This window comes from Pelodiscus sinensis, chromosome 17 (assembly GCF_049634645.1).
Source record: "Pelodiscus sinensis isolate JC-2024 chromosome 17, ASM4963464v1, whole genome shotgun sequence".
Lineage (NCBI taxonomy): Eukaryota > Metazoa > Chordata > Testudines > Trionychidae > Pelodiscus > Pelodiscus sinensis.
In genome coordinates, this window is record NC_134727.1 from 34,468,820 (window position 1) to 34,486,856 (window position 18,037).

Consider the following 18,037-nt stretch of genomic DNA (forward strand, 5'->3'; position numbering starts at 1 on the left):
AATAAAACACAACTGTCCTTCCTTCCTGATAATAAAACACAACTGTCCTTCCTTCCTGATGGTATAGTAGAAGGAAATGCCAGCCCAAATAATGAATTTTACACACTCACCCACTACCCTGGTGTTGTAGTAATCTGGCAGCATACGCTCACATAAAGCCACTAGCAGCCAGAAAGCCTCTTCCTCATTGCAGTACAACAACAGTACCGATGTCACGATGTTCATGGCCTGGGAACAGGTAGAGCGACACAAACATGTACAGAGAGAAGAAACTACTCTGAGGATGTTCAGGAATGTAATATGACACTATCCCTATTCAACTTAGAAGAGATAAATGTGGTTAAAATACTATGCTCCTATGAATAAGGTATGGGACTGTGAGCCAGAAGATCTATGTTCTGTTTCCAGTTTATCGCTCTAGGCTTCAGCTCTTCCAACTATGAAATGGGGATAATTCCACACATCTTGGTAAAGTACTTTGATCCATGGATGCAAAGTATTAGTATAATCAACCGGGTTAATAAAACCTTGAAAATGGTATTTATACAGAAAATGCTAAGACAGCTTTAATAGAGCAGCATGAGCAAATATCCAAAGGATACATAAAACAATTCAGTTGCTATAGTATCTTTCATACTCTGAATATCTTACACAGCAGGGCCGGGCAAAATACGTGTGGGCCAGATCCAGCATGCCCAGTGTTTCTATCTGGCTCACTCAGCTGATTACCAGAGTGTGCTGGCAGCATGTGTTCAGCTGCTCCTCCCCCCATCTTGCTCTATCCTGCAGACCTATAGAGGTTTGCAAATTAATAAGTTTGATGCATGCTGTCTTCATAATCTCAATTAACTCTTATATACTACTTAAGAAACTAGAAGGTGCTTTTGAGGGAATGTTAGCCAGGACACTGGGGCTCTCCATATTCTAATAAAATAGTCCATCTATCTCTGATGGCAGTGAGCAACAGAACAAACTGAATATCATATCCAAAGGATGGTTAGAATTTTACCACAAAGCAGCCCCTGCTTTACTGCTAGAGTATAAGAGCAGCATCAAAGATCCTAAATTCCAGTATGAGACCTCTTTTAAAATGGTGGTTTGGCTCTCAGTAATGCCCAATGCGTGGGGTAGCTAGTTTATACTCCCTCTTACCTGACAGTACCCGATTGTGGGGTTTCGGAATGCGTACGCTGTCAGAACCCTCCGAAGAGCAGCAATCCCCAACTCATTCTGAAAGGCAGGGTGCTCTGGCATGGAACGGTGCAGGTCTCGCTCAATTTCCTCTGTGGCAAGGTTGTATTTCCCCATTGACTTTTCCACCAGCTCTGCATAGTACCCTGGAAGGGTCACCATCTCATTCCAGGCCCCTACAATAACAGATACAGGCACTGCTTCACTCACTTGTCCCAGAAGCTTCAGTGAAGGGGCAGATAGGGGATAGGAAACAGACTACAAGCAGAGTCTCAGGCTCAGAAACAAATCTGCAGTTAAATCAGATAATTCCCTAATTTCTGAATGTCAGCATCCTAGCAAAGTCAATTATGTAGCACCTGGGAGAAGAGGGCATTTAGAATATTCTGTCACTGTACTGTCACTTAGCCCTAGCAGGCAACAGATCATAATCTCTTCAGAAACCGCCTGCTGGCCTATTGCATTCAGATTTTGTGAGAAACTGCATCTGTCTAAAGCTTCATTCAGATGGAGCACACCTGGAAATAAATGATTATTTGAGAAATAAATGTGATCTATTTAGATATGAACATTTAATTCTTGCAATCTAGACCTATCCTTAATCCTGATACTTAAACTACAAATAGACTACCCATTACCTGGGAATTGTCTTGAGGGTCCAGTAGAACCTTTTACCTGAGAACAAGAGCCACAACTCCCCACGAAGATTCTCTGGGATCCCTTTTAGTACCAGTTCACGGGTCTTGGCTGTGCGATACATACACATTCCTCGCCCATACTCAAAAAAATGAATATTCCATGACTCTTCCTTCATCTTCTCCTTCGCCTAAGGGGGAAAAAAACAAACAGAGCCATTTGATGGATTAAAACATTTGTATCAAGGTCATCTGTAGAATGTGAGGTTTCAGACTATTGAAGCTTGTACTTGACAAACAGTGCCACATTTAAACTGTTCCTTCTTCCTTACGATGTGCTACATTCATTATCTACAGATGATCAATTGTTCATAAATTATGTATCAAGTTTCTAAGTATTCACAGCCAAAATGTGCAAGTAAGTAGTTTGAAATGTGACACTGACACAGCTTTTACTTGACTAAAAAGAGACATCAGTGGAGGAAGTGATGGATGGCACTGTGGTGATGACACATCACCCTTCATCTTAAATATCTGATTTTAAATAGCTCACAAGTGAAATGAGTTTGATGGTCTTAATCTACATTTTATGTCTCATCTACAACACAAATGTAACCAAGTCAGGGCATTCTCTTACTACATGGTTGAAATTATCATGTCCCTGTATTCAAGCTAAAGCTCTTGAAAATCTGAAGCAATAGCAGAAGTGACTCAATGGATTTTATAATATTGTAAAAGCACAATAATTTAGCACAATTGTCAGTCTTTGCTCAAGTAGTGGGAAATCAAGCTAGTGCTTGGGTTACAGCTAAGATGCATTTTCACAGCTGTAATGGAGCGTAACAATAGAATTGCAGTTGGTGACACAGGTCAGCAGTAAGAGGCCCTGATGAGGCATTGGTGTGTGGAGTGTGGAATGAAGAACAAGGAAGCTTTCACAGTGCCTGCCTGTTTTAGTTAGCACTTCATTTTAACACCAGACTCATTGCAATTAATTGTTTAACATTACATGCAAGCAGCTTGTATACCCCTTTGGGTCCCAAGAGCTCCTCGGAGTTTTTCCTGAAGAGTTTGAGTAGCCCCTGGGAGGCTGTTGGCACCTCGCCTGTACAGAAGCTGGCCAATTGTTTGTTGAGAGCAGAGGTTGGGCTGACTGCAGGTGGACTGCTGGAAGACAGCTCTGGAAATTCCTGAACAAAAACACATCGTCTGAGAAAAAGCACAGTAAGAGTCTACAGTTTTGTGGTCCAAATACTACAATGAAGACCCCTCTCCACAAAACACACTGATTTCTCTATACTGTAAAATCAAGGCACCTCAAACCAGCCCTTGCAGGGATTGCTGCCCAGAGTAAAAGGGAGCCCTGTCTCCAAACCCATTCTGATTTCCCCTTTCTATCAAGATTAACAAAGGTGCCAGCTGAGATATGGTGACCTGCCAACAAAGATTAGTAAACAGGCTAACAGTCAGATAGCAAAGCCACTTCTGGCCACTAACCTATATGTAAAAACGTCTGCATCTCATTATCTGTTTCAGAGCTTTCTGTTACTTAGCTTTATATAGTGCATCTGTCTGCGAATCCGTTTGTTCAAGAACTCCTAAATGGTAAGAGCTAGGGCCACCAAATTTGTTAGGCAGCTTCCTCTTCTCCTAACTTAAAGCAAGGTCAGGGTTGGGTGCACCAGGAAAATTGGAAACCCTGGGAAAAGGACAGCTTTCCAAAATATGCAAAGGGAGGGGCTGAGGAGTCCCTAGCTGATGCTGGGTTCTGGGGATATGCTGCATGGAGTCCATTATCAGCTGGGGAGTCCCCAGCTGCCCCTGGATTCCACGTGCGCTGCCCCTTTGAACACCACCTTGGCAGCGCCGCACAGCTGATCCCGGGCTCAGCTGTGTGCCATTGCCGCTTTCAAGTACCTCTTCTTCCCCCCCCTTGCTGCCTCTGATAGAGGCAGCAAGGGGGGAGAAGGGAGGGAGGGAATTTACTAGTCAACTGACTATCCGATAAACACTTGCTTATCAGATAGTCGACTTGTCGTCTAGTCTAATATCCCTAGTGTCCAGATCTCACCGACTGTAATAAATACGGGCCACTTGAGGCGTCTCCAAACTATGACAGTTGGGGATTGCCAGAACCTATTTAGCTCTAGCCACTTTCCCCTTGTCACACTGACTCATCCCCCCACATCAGGGATTGCGGAAAGAGAAGCTTTACACTCTTTGAGATTGTCCCATGTGAACGGAATTCCCAGCAGGGGATTTAGGAAGAGGTTTCTGCCCCCTTTACACTGACTGACTTTGCAGAAGGGGCACAATGGACCAGAGAATCTAGTTTAATACTTCAGCCCTTTTCTCTCTTCAAGGCAACAGAGGCTGTCTACTTCCTGTCCCCCTTGCCACTCCTCCAGCATAAATACCATATTCTCCGTGATGCTCAGGCTCAAAGAGGAACTAGCTTTATCTTCAGAAATCATAATACAACTTAATACATACTACAATAATACAGCTCTAACCAATGAAATGGGTAACTTCCCTAATCTGCAGAGAATGGTGTTGCAAATTAGAAATTGATTTAAATGGGTCTTATTCCTACTGTTCCTCATTATAAAGACTTGAAATATCTGAGCTTAGTCAGACTCTAGCTTTAAGAGTCATGAGTCTGAGAAGATGATGCCATTTGCTGGAGCAAATAATGCAACAAATGTTTTTTGGAAAGGTGGAAACCCCCTGCCCCAATACCTCACATCCAGTGACACTGAAGTTCTCCTTCCACTTTCTGCCACTGTCACCTGATTTCTTTAATGGCGTTTTCTGCAAGAAGTCAGAGATTCTCTGTACCAGGAAATCTCGGTCCTTCAAGTTGGCAAAGAGGAAGGTCATTTTATTTTTGGTGCTGATGGAGAGAGGGCGAGGCAAGACACTGGAACTGTCTGCTTTCTCAACAATTGCCACCTGGAAAAGATAGTCGCAGGCAATTTGGATACAGCAGGCCTCCATCATTTCCATTTGATCATTAAAAGGGATTCTGAGATGCAGGTCCAAATTTAACTTGCTATAAAACATGTATAACCTGGATTGTCCTCTGGGTATTCATTTTTGCCAACACATCAACTCTGTCATCAAGTCATTTATCTATCAGACACCAGGCTCTGCAGTAATTGATGTGTTTTTTCAGGAATGATAGAGATAACTTATGTGGAAAGAAGGGGGAGTAAACCAACGAAATACCCAAAGAGGAGTTTACTTTTCTTTTTAACATCTGCTTCCTCATGCCTGCCATGTACTCTGGTTTACACAGAAAAGATCAGAGGGCTCGCCTCCGTTTCCTCTGCTAAAAGACAGAACTTTCATTGCCCTCATTAAGATGCAGCATTCCCTTTTAAAAGAAAAGGAAAAAACATATGCTAAGATTTTGCCCTTTTTCTTGTTTATGCATTCAATTTTGTAAACAAAATAAGAAAATACCAGAGATTGTTTAAAAATGCTACTTTTCTAGGAGAGAAAATGCCAAGATAGAAAAGTGTGTTCACCTGCACTATGCACAAACAGCTGTGTCTGATAGTCTAACATTAGTTTTGTCTCCACTACTACAGAACAGTGCAAGACGCTCCGCAAGCTCATTTTTATAAGAGCAACAAAAAATTATTTTGTGTTGTTGTTGTTCCCCCTACTGAAGGAGCTGTGCAGATTTCATTAATGATGCACACAAGCAAGATGCATTTCAGCTTAATTGATGGGAATGGATAAGTCAGCAAAGAGGGAAAATGCTACTTTCAAGCTGCTAAGTGGTCTGTCTTTGACAAACAAGAAAGGAAAAACAAACTCTAAAATGTAAAAAACACACTAAACAAAAAACCCAATGTCCTTTGAACAGAGTTTGTTAAACATTGAAAGTTTTGACTTTTCTCTGGATACTTCCAGAATTGGGTAAGAAACAAACTTGCTAGTAAGCAATCTTATGGCTACTGAAAAAATGCTTTGCGTGCGTTCTCCACCTTTGCTTCCTTCCCTGTTATTGAGAGTTTGGAGACAGATTTCTTTGGATAGGGTCTGATCTCAGTCTTTCCTCAGAATTATTGCCTATTATGAAATAATCCCCCAATACCTTAATAAACTTCCATTTCTTGCGAAACAGTTGGGAATCATGAGGGAAGGGATAAACAATAAGGTAAAAAAACATATAATCTCTATATAAAGCCCTGGTATACCCATATTTTCAGTACTGTGTGCAGATCTATTCACCCCATCCCCAAAAAGATGGAATTGGAAACAGTACAGAAAAGGGTAACAGAAATGATTAGGGTCATGGAACAGCTTCCGTATGAGAGATTAATGAGACAGGGACTTTTCAGCTTGGAAGAGAGGCAACTAAGAGAAGCATATGGCAGAAGACTATAAAATCATGATTGGTGTGGAGAAAGTAAATAACGAAGTCTCATTTAATCCTTTTCATAACACAAGAACTAGGAGGTCACCAAATAAATCTACTGCCTATGAATTTCAACACAAACAAAAGGAAATATTTAATCACACAACATATTGTCAACCTGTAGAACTCTTTGCCAGAGGATTTTGTGAAGGCCAGGACTAGAACAGCATTTAAAAACATCTAGGTAAGTTCATGGAGGTTAGGTTCATTAATAGCTATACGCCAGGATGAGCAGGGATGGAAAACTCTCTCTGTAGTGAACCTAGCCTTTGTCTGCCAAAAGCTGAGAATGGGTGACAGTGATGATTACCTGTTCTGTTCTTTTCCTCGGAAGCACCTAGTATTGGCCACTATTAGAAGACAGGATAAGGGGCTAGATGGGGCACTGGTCTGACCGTTCTTATGTCCTTAACCCAATTAACCTGTGGTCAAGAGTCAGCATTCACAACCTGTAAGCATCAGACACACCCAAAAGCTAGAGACCAAAAGCATGTGGCCCTTATGAATAGACAGCTTTTAAATCCAATAGGTTCCCACCTCCCTGAGTGGAATGATGAGATGACAGGCCTCCTCTGCCTTGCTGGCAAAACAGATGTAATTGTTGGAAACAAACATCTGGCCAGGGATGTGCATCTTGTTAAACGGAGTCCACAAGGTGCAGTCTGTATGTCCATCCAGGCGTTCATCCTTGGGCAGCCGGAAGGTGGCACGGTACCAATCGTTTTTGGCTCGAGCATCCAGATCTCTGAAGTAAAAAAGAGAGAAGGGTAACACCCTAACCCCGAGAGGCATGAATGGCCTAACCTGCATCTTCAAAATCCTAAGAAGGAAACACCTCAACCAAAGATTCTTTTCAGAATCAGCTTGCAGGATTGTGTCTGGTCTTCTCAATCACTGTTCACTTCCCAAACTGAGATATACCACAACACCCACGCATTCGCTGCAGGACAAGTATTTAAAAGATAGAACAAGGTTTCTCCTTAATCTTGTAGAAGAGTACTTTGACGGAAAACATGTTGAAACTCTGGACAGAAGGGTCATGAATTTCAATGGCTGTACCATCTTCCATCCCAAAACAATGATACTATTAAAATCTGTACAATATTTTGAAATTTTAAAATGTTATAAGGGTATTATGATTTTTAAAAGACCTTCAACTTTAAATAAAAGGCTATCAGAACAGAGTATTGGGGTAAAATATAAGATCCTGAAAGCATGCTTTCAAATGGCCACATGCCTTCCCCTCCCCAAACTGCACGAAAGCAGAAGGCATCTCCAACAGAAGTAAATTCTACTTAGGTAATTAATTTCAGATAGAGATTGCTGAAAGTCCAGTCTGTGCCTTCAAGCACAGGGGAACAAACTGAAATTGTAAAAAAAAAAAAAAAAAAAAAAAGATGAATTATACTCAACTATGACAAAAATGAACGTATGTATGGGGGTGGAGGGAGAGAATTACTCAGAGATAATTAAGCACCTCTCTAAACTGGGACACTCTGATCTAGCAGGGTGTTCCTGGACCAGAGAGCCATGGCAGCCAGCAGCAAGAGTGCCAGTGGCTGTGAGCCCAGCCTGGCCGGTGGCAGGGGGGCCAGTGTCTGAGAGCCCTGCCAGGGCTGGGCTGGCAGAAGCAGGGCTGGTAACCCTGCCAGGGTGGTGGCAGTAGGACCAGCAGTCTTGCCAAGGGCGGGAGCCCTGCTAGGCTGGTGGTAAGGGGGCCGGCTTTGACTTCTCCTGGTCTGTCAAACTCCTTTGTTCAGGACCAGTCAGATCATGACAGAGCTGGATCAGGGAGATCCAACCTGTAACTGAACCTTGATTTAGATTTGGGCCTCTGGGTGCTAACGAATATCAATATTACCAAATAATGCAAGCTCCCTCTGACTCTCCAGCTCCTCCTCCTTCTTTCCCCACTCCCACTGCTGGAAGAGAAACGCACCTTTTGAGTGCAGAAATGTTCTTTAGAGGCTTGCTGGGCTTGGGAAGGGACTTGTCCTCCAGGAAGCCCTCGTTGTCCAATAGCTGCCTCATGGCAATATTAGCCAGCTGTTCCATCAGCTTGAAGGTCTCATTGATGTTGAGGAACATGGAGAAGTAAAGCTCGCTGTCCCTGGTACTCACTTTAATGCACTCAGGGAACAGCAGTGTGGCATTTTTTTCCAGCTGTGTCACGTCCACCCACTGGACTACAAGGGTCACTATGGAAGCAACCACAGTAAACTCATTGATTACCATGTGATGCAAAACACACACATCCAGCAGAAGAGAAGTCAAATTAGCAAGAAAGATATCAATCAAGACTTATTACTTCCCCCATTCTCGGGCAAGTTTTTCCCTTCAAACTTTAATATGTGTTTCCCTAAATGCTTCATCACAAAGGAAGCATCTTCTGCGAATAACTGGTCTATGAAACAATACTGGATCCCATCTGAATATCGTCACATGAGTGCACACTCCGAATAATAACTTCTCACATTTTTATATACTTGATAGATAACTATGGCAACAGAGTAACTCCTGGAAAAAGCCATTAAAATCTGAAAAGTACAAAGAACCCTAAACAGGGCTACATTAGTGCAAACTAGGAACCTTTTAGTTTGCACCCACGGCATCTACATGGGGGAGTTAAAGTGCAGCATCACCGCATTCTGCACTGCAGGGCAGACATAGCCATAGGCTTCTAGATTATGGGTAGAATTCACAAAAGTAAAGTCATGAACAAGTTAGATGACAAGTTAGATCTCCATAGACATCTGTCAGGGATGGTGTAGGTGGAGCTTGGTCCTGCCTTGAGGGCGGGGGGCTGGACTCGATGACCTCTTGAGGTCCCTTCCAGTCCTATTATTCTATGATTCTATGATTCTATGACAAGTATAAGTGGACCCTAAAGGCTGCATGCTGGGGCTAAAGGAAGATTTCTATGGGAGAAAAAAAATTAAAACACCCAAAACCACACCACACCAATTATTAAGGGGGAAGTGGCAGACAAGAGCACCTAGCAAGCTGACAACTTACCTTCTTTGCCCAGCAGAAAGGAGTAGAAACAGAGGTGATTGACAGTCAGATACAGCCAGCCCTGCCTGGGAACACGCCCTTTCCAGTAGCTGCAAGAATAGTAATTGACTAGCTTCTCCACCTCTGGCATCCCAAACTGTTTTCGCATCTTGAGTTCAGCCTCCTTAAATTTGCCTGGATCCTCTTCACCCTGGGGCTGCTGATTCTTGTTCTCCTCAGCAATAATGCCCTACAGAGAGAGGAGAGGATGATGAGAAGTGGAAAAATCAGTGCTGTCTTCACTTAAAAGCAGCACACAGGATGGTAGCAGAATCTCAGAGATACTGAGGAAGAACATGGCAAGGGAACCAGCAGCAAATCCAGGTTAAGGGTAAAAGAGAGGTGTTTAATAAGAACAAATCAACCTATACCTGAACACACACTTAAAGTGCCGACAATTAACATTTCAGTGACCTTCTCAAGACTGGCTGGGTAAATTAAAGATAGCACTCACTCTAGTCAATTTCTAGCACTACTGAAGTATGAGTTCTGTCCTATTCTGTTTGACAAGAAGGAAATGACTGATGGTAACCTAAGAGTTGGGAGTAGCCAGAAAGACAAAAGAGTCTAAAAATACCATCAATTTTTTACAGTTACAACTAACAATGATGTCTGGTTTTCTAGGTTACAACATGGCCCTGATTTTCAGAGGTGACAAGCAAATGCAACTCACAACTTCAATGGCAATTACATATCCTCAGGACCTCAGAAAATTTGACCCTATCAATCTCAATAGGTTAATATATAAAGAGTTCGCCTTGACCATGGTCCACAATTTGCACATCCTACCATGAAAATCAAGTATTTTCACTACTTTAAAAAAAGTCAAATTCAACTGCTAAAATGCTGAAAGTGAAGCTGCCTCTGTGTTACAGATCCATGAGAATATACTAATTTGGGACTAAAAAATGTGTCCTATTTTCATATTTCTGTGGATAGACTTTTTAGGAACATTCTCAGATCTATTTTAAGGATATGATAACTTTACAATAGGGATGTTAAATTTCAATGAATTAACTAATTGAATAGTCGATGGGATTCCCATCGACTATTCGATTAGTCAATAAGCACTTCCACTTTCCACCTTTGAAATGTACAAGAGCCCCAGCGGGGACTCTTGTGCATTTCAAAGTTGGAATGCGGCGTGGAGCCCAGGGCCAGCAGGGAGTCCCGCTGACCCCGGGCTTGACGTGGGCATTTCCGCATTCCCGGCTGACCCCAGGCTACATGTGGCGCTTCTGCTTTCAAATGTCCAAGAGCCCCCGCTGGGGCTTTTGTACATTTCAAAGCGAAAGAGCCCACGTGGAGCCTGGGTCAGCAGGACTCCCTGTTGGCCCAGGGCTCCATGCTGCGTCCCAACTTTGAAATGCACAAGAATTCTAGCAGAGACACTTGGACAATTCAAAGTTGGACGCTGCTGTGCCCCTGCCCAAGGAGCTGGAGCTGGGGGGAACTGGTTTTTAAGCTGGTTCCCTCCAGCACACCTTCTTCTTCCTCCCCCTTGTTGCCTCTTTGTGATAGAGGCAGCAAGGGGGGGAAGCAATTAGTCGACTAGCATGTTGACTCTCCGATAAGCCTTTGCTTGTCAGATTGTCGACTAGTCGATGAGTTGCTTATATCCCTACTTTACAAACAGATCAGTTTCTTAGCACATCAGCATGTGCAGTGTCAAGAAGCACTGCTACTTTTCCCTGTCTGACAGTCAGCAGCACTGATGGCAGAGACACAACCTTAGTTGTTCCGTTTCCATGATGCCCACTTAAGTTATTTCTCACTCTTAGCACCTCCACCCTTCTAGAGGATGGATCATCACATGGGTTCCTAGCATCATCCTCAACTCTCCAATCTTATTTATAAACAGCTTGATTTTCCGTTTTTAGAAACGCAGACACAACAGTATCTACGGCTGCACCTACAATCCTACATCCATCTACCAAACCAAAATACAGATAATATATTCCATCCTTGCCTTCAGCTAAAGGCTGAAATAAGGCAGGGGAACTTTGTACAGCCTGCAAAGTTTAATTCTGGGCACTACCGGAAAAGTAAATTCCAGAGTTAAAGGCCATTCACCAAAAATGCCAGTAACCCTTGGCCATTTGGATCTATGGCCAGACAGCAAAGGTACATCAGTTAAGTTCAACTTTTAATATAAAACACAAGAGAAGGTGAAGTCTCAGACAATCAAGATCCAGCTCATCTAGAGAGTTAAATAAACTATATCAACACACAAACAAAAGCATGATTTTTTGACATACTCAGGCTGTCTTTCTACTATAGTATTCCTAGCGAGAAACTGTCAGTCAAGCATTCAGAGGCCTGAATCCTTCCATCTTCTTCACTGTCTCTACTAATTGTGCAACAGCTGACTCTACCCCCATCACACCAGAGGACAAGACGACTTCAGTCAGTCTTTCCAAGAAGTATCAAAGGCCCATACCACCCATAGCTCAAATTCTGACTCTTTGGTAAGTACCCCATCAGTAGAGATGCTAGTGTTTGTCTGAAACAGCATAGTGGGAATTAGGATACACTGGAGACAGATTCTGGTAGGGAAAGTGCACTGTCTACAGGCTAGAATTATCTGGCAACAAATGTGGGAGTAGCCAGAGCAGTGCAATATGATCCTCTTGTTCATCTCTTTCAAAGATACGGCTCACTAGGGTAATGTCCCAGGTTTTAGTGATTTATTATAGCAGGAGAAATTATGAAAGGCTGATAGTTCTTTGAGATCCTGTGGCCTTTTCACATGATTTCTCCTGCAGTACATATTAATTCTGTGCTATCATAGCAATAACATAGTATAAATTATGTAAAGATCTGAAGCATACATATATCCAGACAAAGGTGAAGATGGACATTTCTAGGGAATTTTTTTGACCTCCAAAAAGTAAAAACAAAAAACTCAAAAAACCCCTCAACACTGCCTTTGTATGGCCTTCAGGGAAACATGTGCCTCTTACATGTATCTTGCCCTTGACAAAAGTGGTGATGTCCTCCTCATTATCGAAGATGGAGAGAGTCTGCAGCAAGTTATTCTCTAGCCATTCCCAATGTTTCGTAATCTCCTTACGAGATGAACCTAACAGAGGGGGACACAGAGGAAATAGTCAGAACACCATTCGTCTTGAAAGCTCAGAGCAGAAAATCAATGAAAACATCACTGCAGACAACAGTGGATTGGGTACCTGTAACCAGACAACTACACCCATTGCTAGGGAACCATTTCTGTTGTCAGCCATGCATACTAAAGGGCAGTTTGCCTTCAAGTACAAATCCTGTTTTCCCCCAAATCACATAGCTTGCAAAGGTTTTCTTAATTCTTCAGCATTTTACACCCTGTGGAATATTAGGAAAACTTCGTGCAAAATAATTTCAGAAAAATAGGACTTGCTGGACCTCTGCAGACTGACTCCATTTTCCAATGCTGTGCGTGACTACCAAAAGAGAGCAGAAGGGCCCAAAACAAACAAACAAGGCCAATGTAAAACATTCACATTTGAAATGCTGCTGTGCTATTTGGGACGTCTGGCACAATTTATTTCAGAAGAAGCTGGTGTGTCAGTCACTTTAATGCTACACTGACAAGTTTCAAGTCTAAATACAGGCAGTCCCCGACTTACGCGGATCCGACTTACGTCGGATCCGCACTTACAAACGGGGCTTTCTCGCCCTGGAAGTCGGGGCGAGAAAGCCCCGTTCGTAAGCTGCTCCAGTGCCCCTGGTCTGCTGGAGACCGTCTCCAGCAGACCAGGGGCACCGGGCGGGTTCCCGCGCTTCTGAGGCTTTGCCAGAGCAAAGCCTCAGAGGCGCGGGGAACCGCCGCTGCTGCCGCTTCAATCTGGGTGCCTGTGGTCTGCTGGGGACCGTCCCCAGCAGACCACAGGCACCCAGATTGAAGCGGCAGCAGCGGCGGTTACCCGCGCCTCTGAGGCTTTGCTCTGGCAAAGCCTCAGAGGCGCGGGACCCCCCCGCGGCTGCGGCTTCAGTCCGGGAGCCTGTGGTCTGCTGGGGACGGTCCCCAGCAGACCACAGGCACCCAGATTGAAGCGGCAGCAGCGGCGGTTCCCCGCGCCTCTGAGGCTTTGCTCTGGACCGTCCCCAGCAGACCACAGGCTCCCAGACTGAAGCCGCAGCCGCGGCGGGTCCCTCCCTCTGCTCCCCGTGTCCCTGGTCTGCTGGGGAGGGGGGGGGCGCAGCTAGTGTGCTCCCCCCCCCCAGCAGACCAGGCTTTTGTTTTGGACTCTGGGGCAGAGCAGCTGGGGCGCTGCCGATTGGTCCTGCAGCGCCCGCTCTGGGCACTACTGGACCAACCCGGCAGCACCCCAGCTGCTCTGCCCCAGGTCCTGATTCAGCCGCTGCTGGTCAGTTTCAGCAGCGGATGAATCAGGACCCTGGGGCAGAGCAGATGGGGTGCTGCTAGGTTGGTCCAGTAGCAACCAGGAGCGGCGCTACTGGAGCAACCCAGCAGCACCCCAGCTGCTCTGCCCTAGGCGTCCCCAAGTCAGCTTCTGCTGAAACTGACCAGCGCTGACTACAGGAAGCCCCAGACAGAGTTGCTCTGCCCCGGGCTTCCTGGAATCAGCTGCTGATCAGTTTCAGCAGCAGCTGACTTGGGGACGCCTGGGGTTCTTAAGTTGATTCTGTATGTAAGTCAGAACTGGCGGTCAGTTTCAGCAGTGTCTGAATCTGGACGCCAGTTCCGACTTACATACAGATTCAACTTAAGAACAAACCTACAGTCCCTATCTTGTACGTAACCCGGGGACTGCCTGTACTCTCTTTCATGCTAGAGCAAATTTGGAGGCGGGAACTCTTCTACAGAAAAGGTAGTTGGCCAGTGGTATTGTTCCTTTAGTTATTTATTTACATTTTAGTAAGAGACTTCTCCTTCTCAACCCAGGGTCACCTTTTCTGCTCAATCTCGCATTCAATTCAGAACCACGAAAAAACAGAATTATGTCAAATATTCACTGTTATAAACTTCAGAGTAATATGAAAGCAGAGAAGACAATAAGAAGAGGTAAAACCTTGATATAAAAACACAGAACTTTGGTAATTAGCAGTTAAACTAAGAAACATAATAAAAAACAATTGAAAGGTGAATACATTTATATTTAACTCTAAAATGTTTGTAAGCTTCCTCCTCAATTAAATTCCAGTTAAGTTCTAAAATCCAACTTCAACAGTCTACAGGACTCATTCCCAGTTGCATACAGTATGGAAATGGGATTCCTAAAAATGTGTAGGTGAACATTTCAATTGTTTTAATGACACAGCATCCATCCTGCTAGGTAATTTCTATGCTGGAGTAGATGCCCCTGCACGATAGCTTAATGAGAAAGCTTCATGGGAAAGGTGGAAAACAAGGGACGACACAAAACTCCCTGATGCTCTTATTCTACATAAGGTTTATTTCTTACCCTGTTTAAAGGCAACCTCAGCAACAAACAAGTCACAGTTGAAAGGTCTGTAGTTGGACACCTAACCATGAAACCTACCCCTGCTTGTCTGTGGTTTCACAAACTGAAATAACCCCAAGATCTGAAACCAGAAACTAGAATCAGCATTAATTGTATCTGCCTCAGGGGACTATGAATTTTGTCTTCATTAAGTGACTGTAGAATAGAGAAATATACACAAAGTCAGAAGAAAAGAAGCTAATTTGAGTAATTGGTAAATGTTTTGATGGACTTGGAGGAAGCATGGTGTTCACAGCATGAGAATGAATCTGAAATTCTGCCCCCCCCCCCCCACTCCAAGAGCTTCAGTTCTTGTTGTGTGTCATTTTTAGGGAACATGATACATAATTATTGTTTGAAAGACACTAAAGTCATGAGAATATTATTGTTCCATACATACAGCTATATTACAAGAGAGTGTTTGGACTTTACAGTTAATCATTCACTAGTCAAGAAGGACAAAATTGGAGGTTGCATATACAAGGATGTTAGTGTACAGTTGTGTAAACAATTAACCGATAAGTCTGGGGTTATCGGTTAATCCTAACGACTACATGCACTTCCCTCCCCGCTGCTGCCTCTGTATCAGAGGCAGCAAGTGGGAGGGGAGGTGGGAGCTGGTGTCCTTGGAGAGCTGGCTTTTAAGCTAGCTCCACATGAGCACTAGATCCTGCAGAGCCACCTGCCCTTCTTACCCCTGCGCTGCTGCCTCTAATAGAGAGGCAGCAGTGTGCAGGGTGAGGGGGACAGGCAGGAGCCGATACACACAGGAAGCTGGATTTTAAGACAGCACCCTGCATGTATCAGCTCATGTGGAGTCACCTCCCTCCATCCCCACGCTGCTACCTCTCTATTACAGGCAGCATTGTGGGGGGACATGATCAGGCGGGATGCTGGCTTGCAGTGGACAGAGGCTGCTCTGTGGGATGGCAGAGCAGCCTGTATCTGCGCAAAGCTCAGGTCCCGCAGAGACAGATGCTGCTGCCGCCCCACACTACTGCCTCTGATACAGTGCGGGGTGGCAGGAGACTTCCTGGAGCTGGCTGCTGGCCCTGCTCCTGGGGACAATTGAATAATCGTGTATCTGATAAGTTTTTTTGTATTTCAATCTCAACTGAGATTGAAAAAAAAAAAAAAGCACCTCATTTTTACAAATTTTAATACACATGTAATTACATATTGTCTTTTTTCATGTTTTTTTCTTACATCAGTATTACAGTCAAAAGGTCTAAGGTCTATAGAAAAACTCTGTAAATAACGGTAAGTCTTTGCTAAGGTATATATTTTAATAGTTTTATCAACGACCAAATATCTACTATATATTTTCTTTTAGCTCACAAAACTGCATCCCATAGAGGTAATTCAAGGACTGAAGTAGTTAACTAAAGCCTGGTGTATACTAGACCTGGAAGGTCAGCTTAAGGTATGCAACTCCAGCTATGTAAATAACATAGCTGAGTCGATATATCTTAAGTTGAGCTTGATGCCGTCTTCACAGTGGGTGGTCAACGGGAACAAATATGCCCATTGGCTTCCCTTACTCCTTGCAATTGCAAGGAGTACCGGCACCCTCAGTGTTCAATGTAGTGGGCCTTTATTAGGCCTGCTAAATCAAATGCCAGAAGATTGATCTCTGGTGCGTAACTACAGACATGGCCTAAGAAACTAATTGTGATGCTGACAGACCAATTGAGACCAGAGTGATAGGCCAATTCAGTTGTGTTTGAATATTAAAGGAGTTAAATTCATTAGCATATATTCAGGCAAAACAGAACAGAGCAGAATAACTCTGGGAATCTCTGTTTTCTCATTCAGTTATTCTATTTAGCCCTGGAAAAAAACTTTTGGAAAACTAGCAGCTTATTACATCATTGCCACCATTTGGAATTACAAACTATGGTTCACTTGCTTTAACCTGTCATTTTCCTAGCTAACAAACCTTTAGTTAGTTTACTAAAGAACTGGCTGCCACTATTGTTTTTCAAAGTACCAGCTGAACTAGGGGTACGTGATTAGGAATGCTAACATGTAGATGATTACATGATCAACTGATAAGCCTGGGTTTACTGGTTAATCCTGTTGACAAACACACATTCCCTCCCCCCCTTGCTTCTTCTGCATCAGGATTGAAAGAGGCAGTCTCAGAGGCAGCAAGAGGTGGGAGGCAGGAGCTGGTGCCTGTGGGAAGCCTGCTTAAAAGCTGGATCCACCTGCCCCCTTCCTCCCCCAAGCCCTGTGCTGCTGCCTCTTACAGAGAGGCAGCACCACGGAGGGTGAGGGAGGCAGGTGGGAGCCAATATGCATGAGGAGCCAGCTTCTGTGCCCACTCTCTGTGTGCCAGCTCCACGGACCTGCCTGCCCCCCTCCTGCAGCCTCCTACAGAGGAAGCAGGGGGTGGGGGAGTCGGCTTAAAAACTGGTTCCCCCCAGCACTGGCTCTGCGGTGCCAACTGCCCCATCCTGTGCGCAGCATGTGGGGGGAGGGAGCAGTGGAGGCTGCTGCCTCTGTCTGCAGCGGGCCTAGGCTTGCCGCTGACAGAGGCTGCTCCATGGGATGCTGTATCAGAGGCAGCAGTGTGGGGTGGCAGGCGGGAGCTGGTCTGTGTGAGAAGACGGTTTTTAAACTCACTCCCCTTGTGGACCGGCTCCCACCTGCCACATTGTGCTGCTGCCTTTTTACACAATTTGCTGTCGTCACATTGCTATATAAATCCCAATTTGCATCATGAACATTCATAAAAATGCTACTCCTTCTGCTCTGAGTTTCTCACCCACCATTTTGCTTTCCTGCTTTCTTCCTGTGTCTTCTTCCCCACAAGTGGGAGTTGATGGATTTCTGTGGAAGAATGCAGCAGTTCTAAGCTTCTCCTCTCCTGTAGGCTTTAAGCAGCTCTACAGGAGAGACTGTGTGGCCATCTGGAGGAAGGAGGGGAACAGGGGCAGAAACTGATATTTGTGGGATCAGAGGGAGATTATTTTTAGACTCACGTTTTACGTCCTTACGGCAAAGATTTCCCACCATGCCCTGATCAATCTGTTTGAATACAATGTTCTTTTCATCAGTGGATAGGACTGAAAGCCTCTCAATAACCAAACTGCCCTATCAGATTTAGAAATTTTATTGGTGGTAATGTTAAAAAAATGTGCACATTTTGAGAAAAAGTTGAGAAAAAGTTTCTGTACATATGGGTATCATGCTTGGATTATCTACAAATAAAAGTTTTGCTTAAACGTCAAATTCCAGTACAGCAGTGATGCTTTAGGAGG

General features: G+C 44.2%; 1 protein-coding gene across 3 annotated transcripts in view; it reads right to left on the reverse strand.

The window, feature by feature from the left end:
- Positions 1 to 18,037, reverse strand: part of TBC1D9B (TBC1 domain family member 9B) — a 48,523-nt gene that overhangs the window by 21,711 nt on the left and 8,775 nt on the right. For 2 of the 3 annotated variants that reach the window (XM_075900525.1, XM_075900526.1), the window contains exons 3-11: positions 12,273 to 12,391; positions 9,271 to 9,499; positions 8,195 to 8,453; positions 6,793 to 7,000; positions 4,566 to 4,778; positions 2,855 to 3,016; positions 1,867 to 2,017; positions 1,153 to 1,367; positions 111 to 228 (exon numbers count right to left, since the gene is read on the reverse strand). In XM_075900525.1, coding sequence (XP_075756640.1) covers positions 111 to 228; positions 1,153 to 1,367; positions 1,867 to 2,017; positions 2,855 to 3,016; positions 4,566 to 4,778; positions 6,793 to 7,000; positions 8,195 to 8,453; positions 9,271 to 9,499; positions 12,273 to 12,391 — 1,674 coding nt within the window. Of the gene's footprint in view, positions 1 to 110; positions 229 to 1,152; positions 1,368 to 1,866; positions 2,018 to 2,854; positions 3,017 to 4,565; positions 4,779 to 6,792; positions 7,001 to 8,194; positions 8,454 to 9,270; positions 9,500 to 12,272; positions 12,392 to 17,545; positions 17,607 to 18,037 lie in introns of all 3 variants that reach the window. The other variant, XM_075900527.1, reaches the window with a different exon arrangement.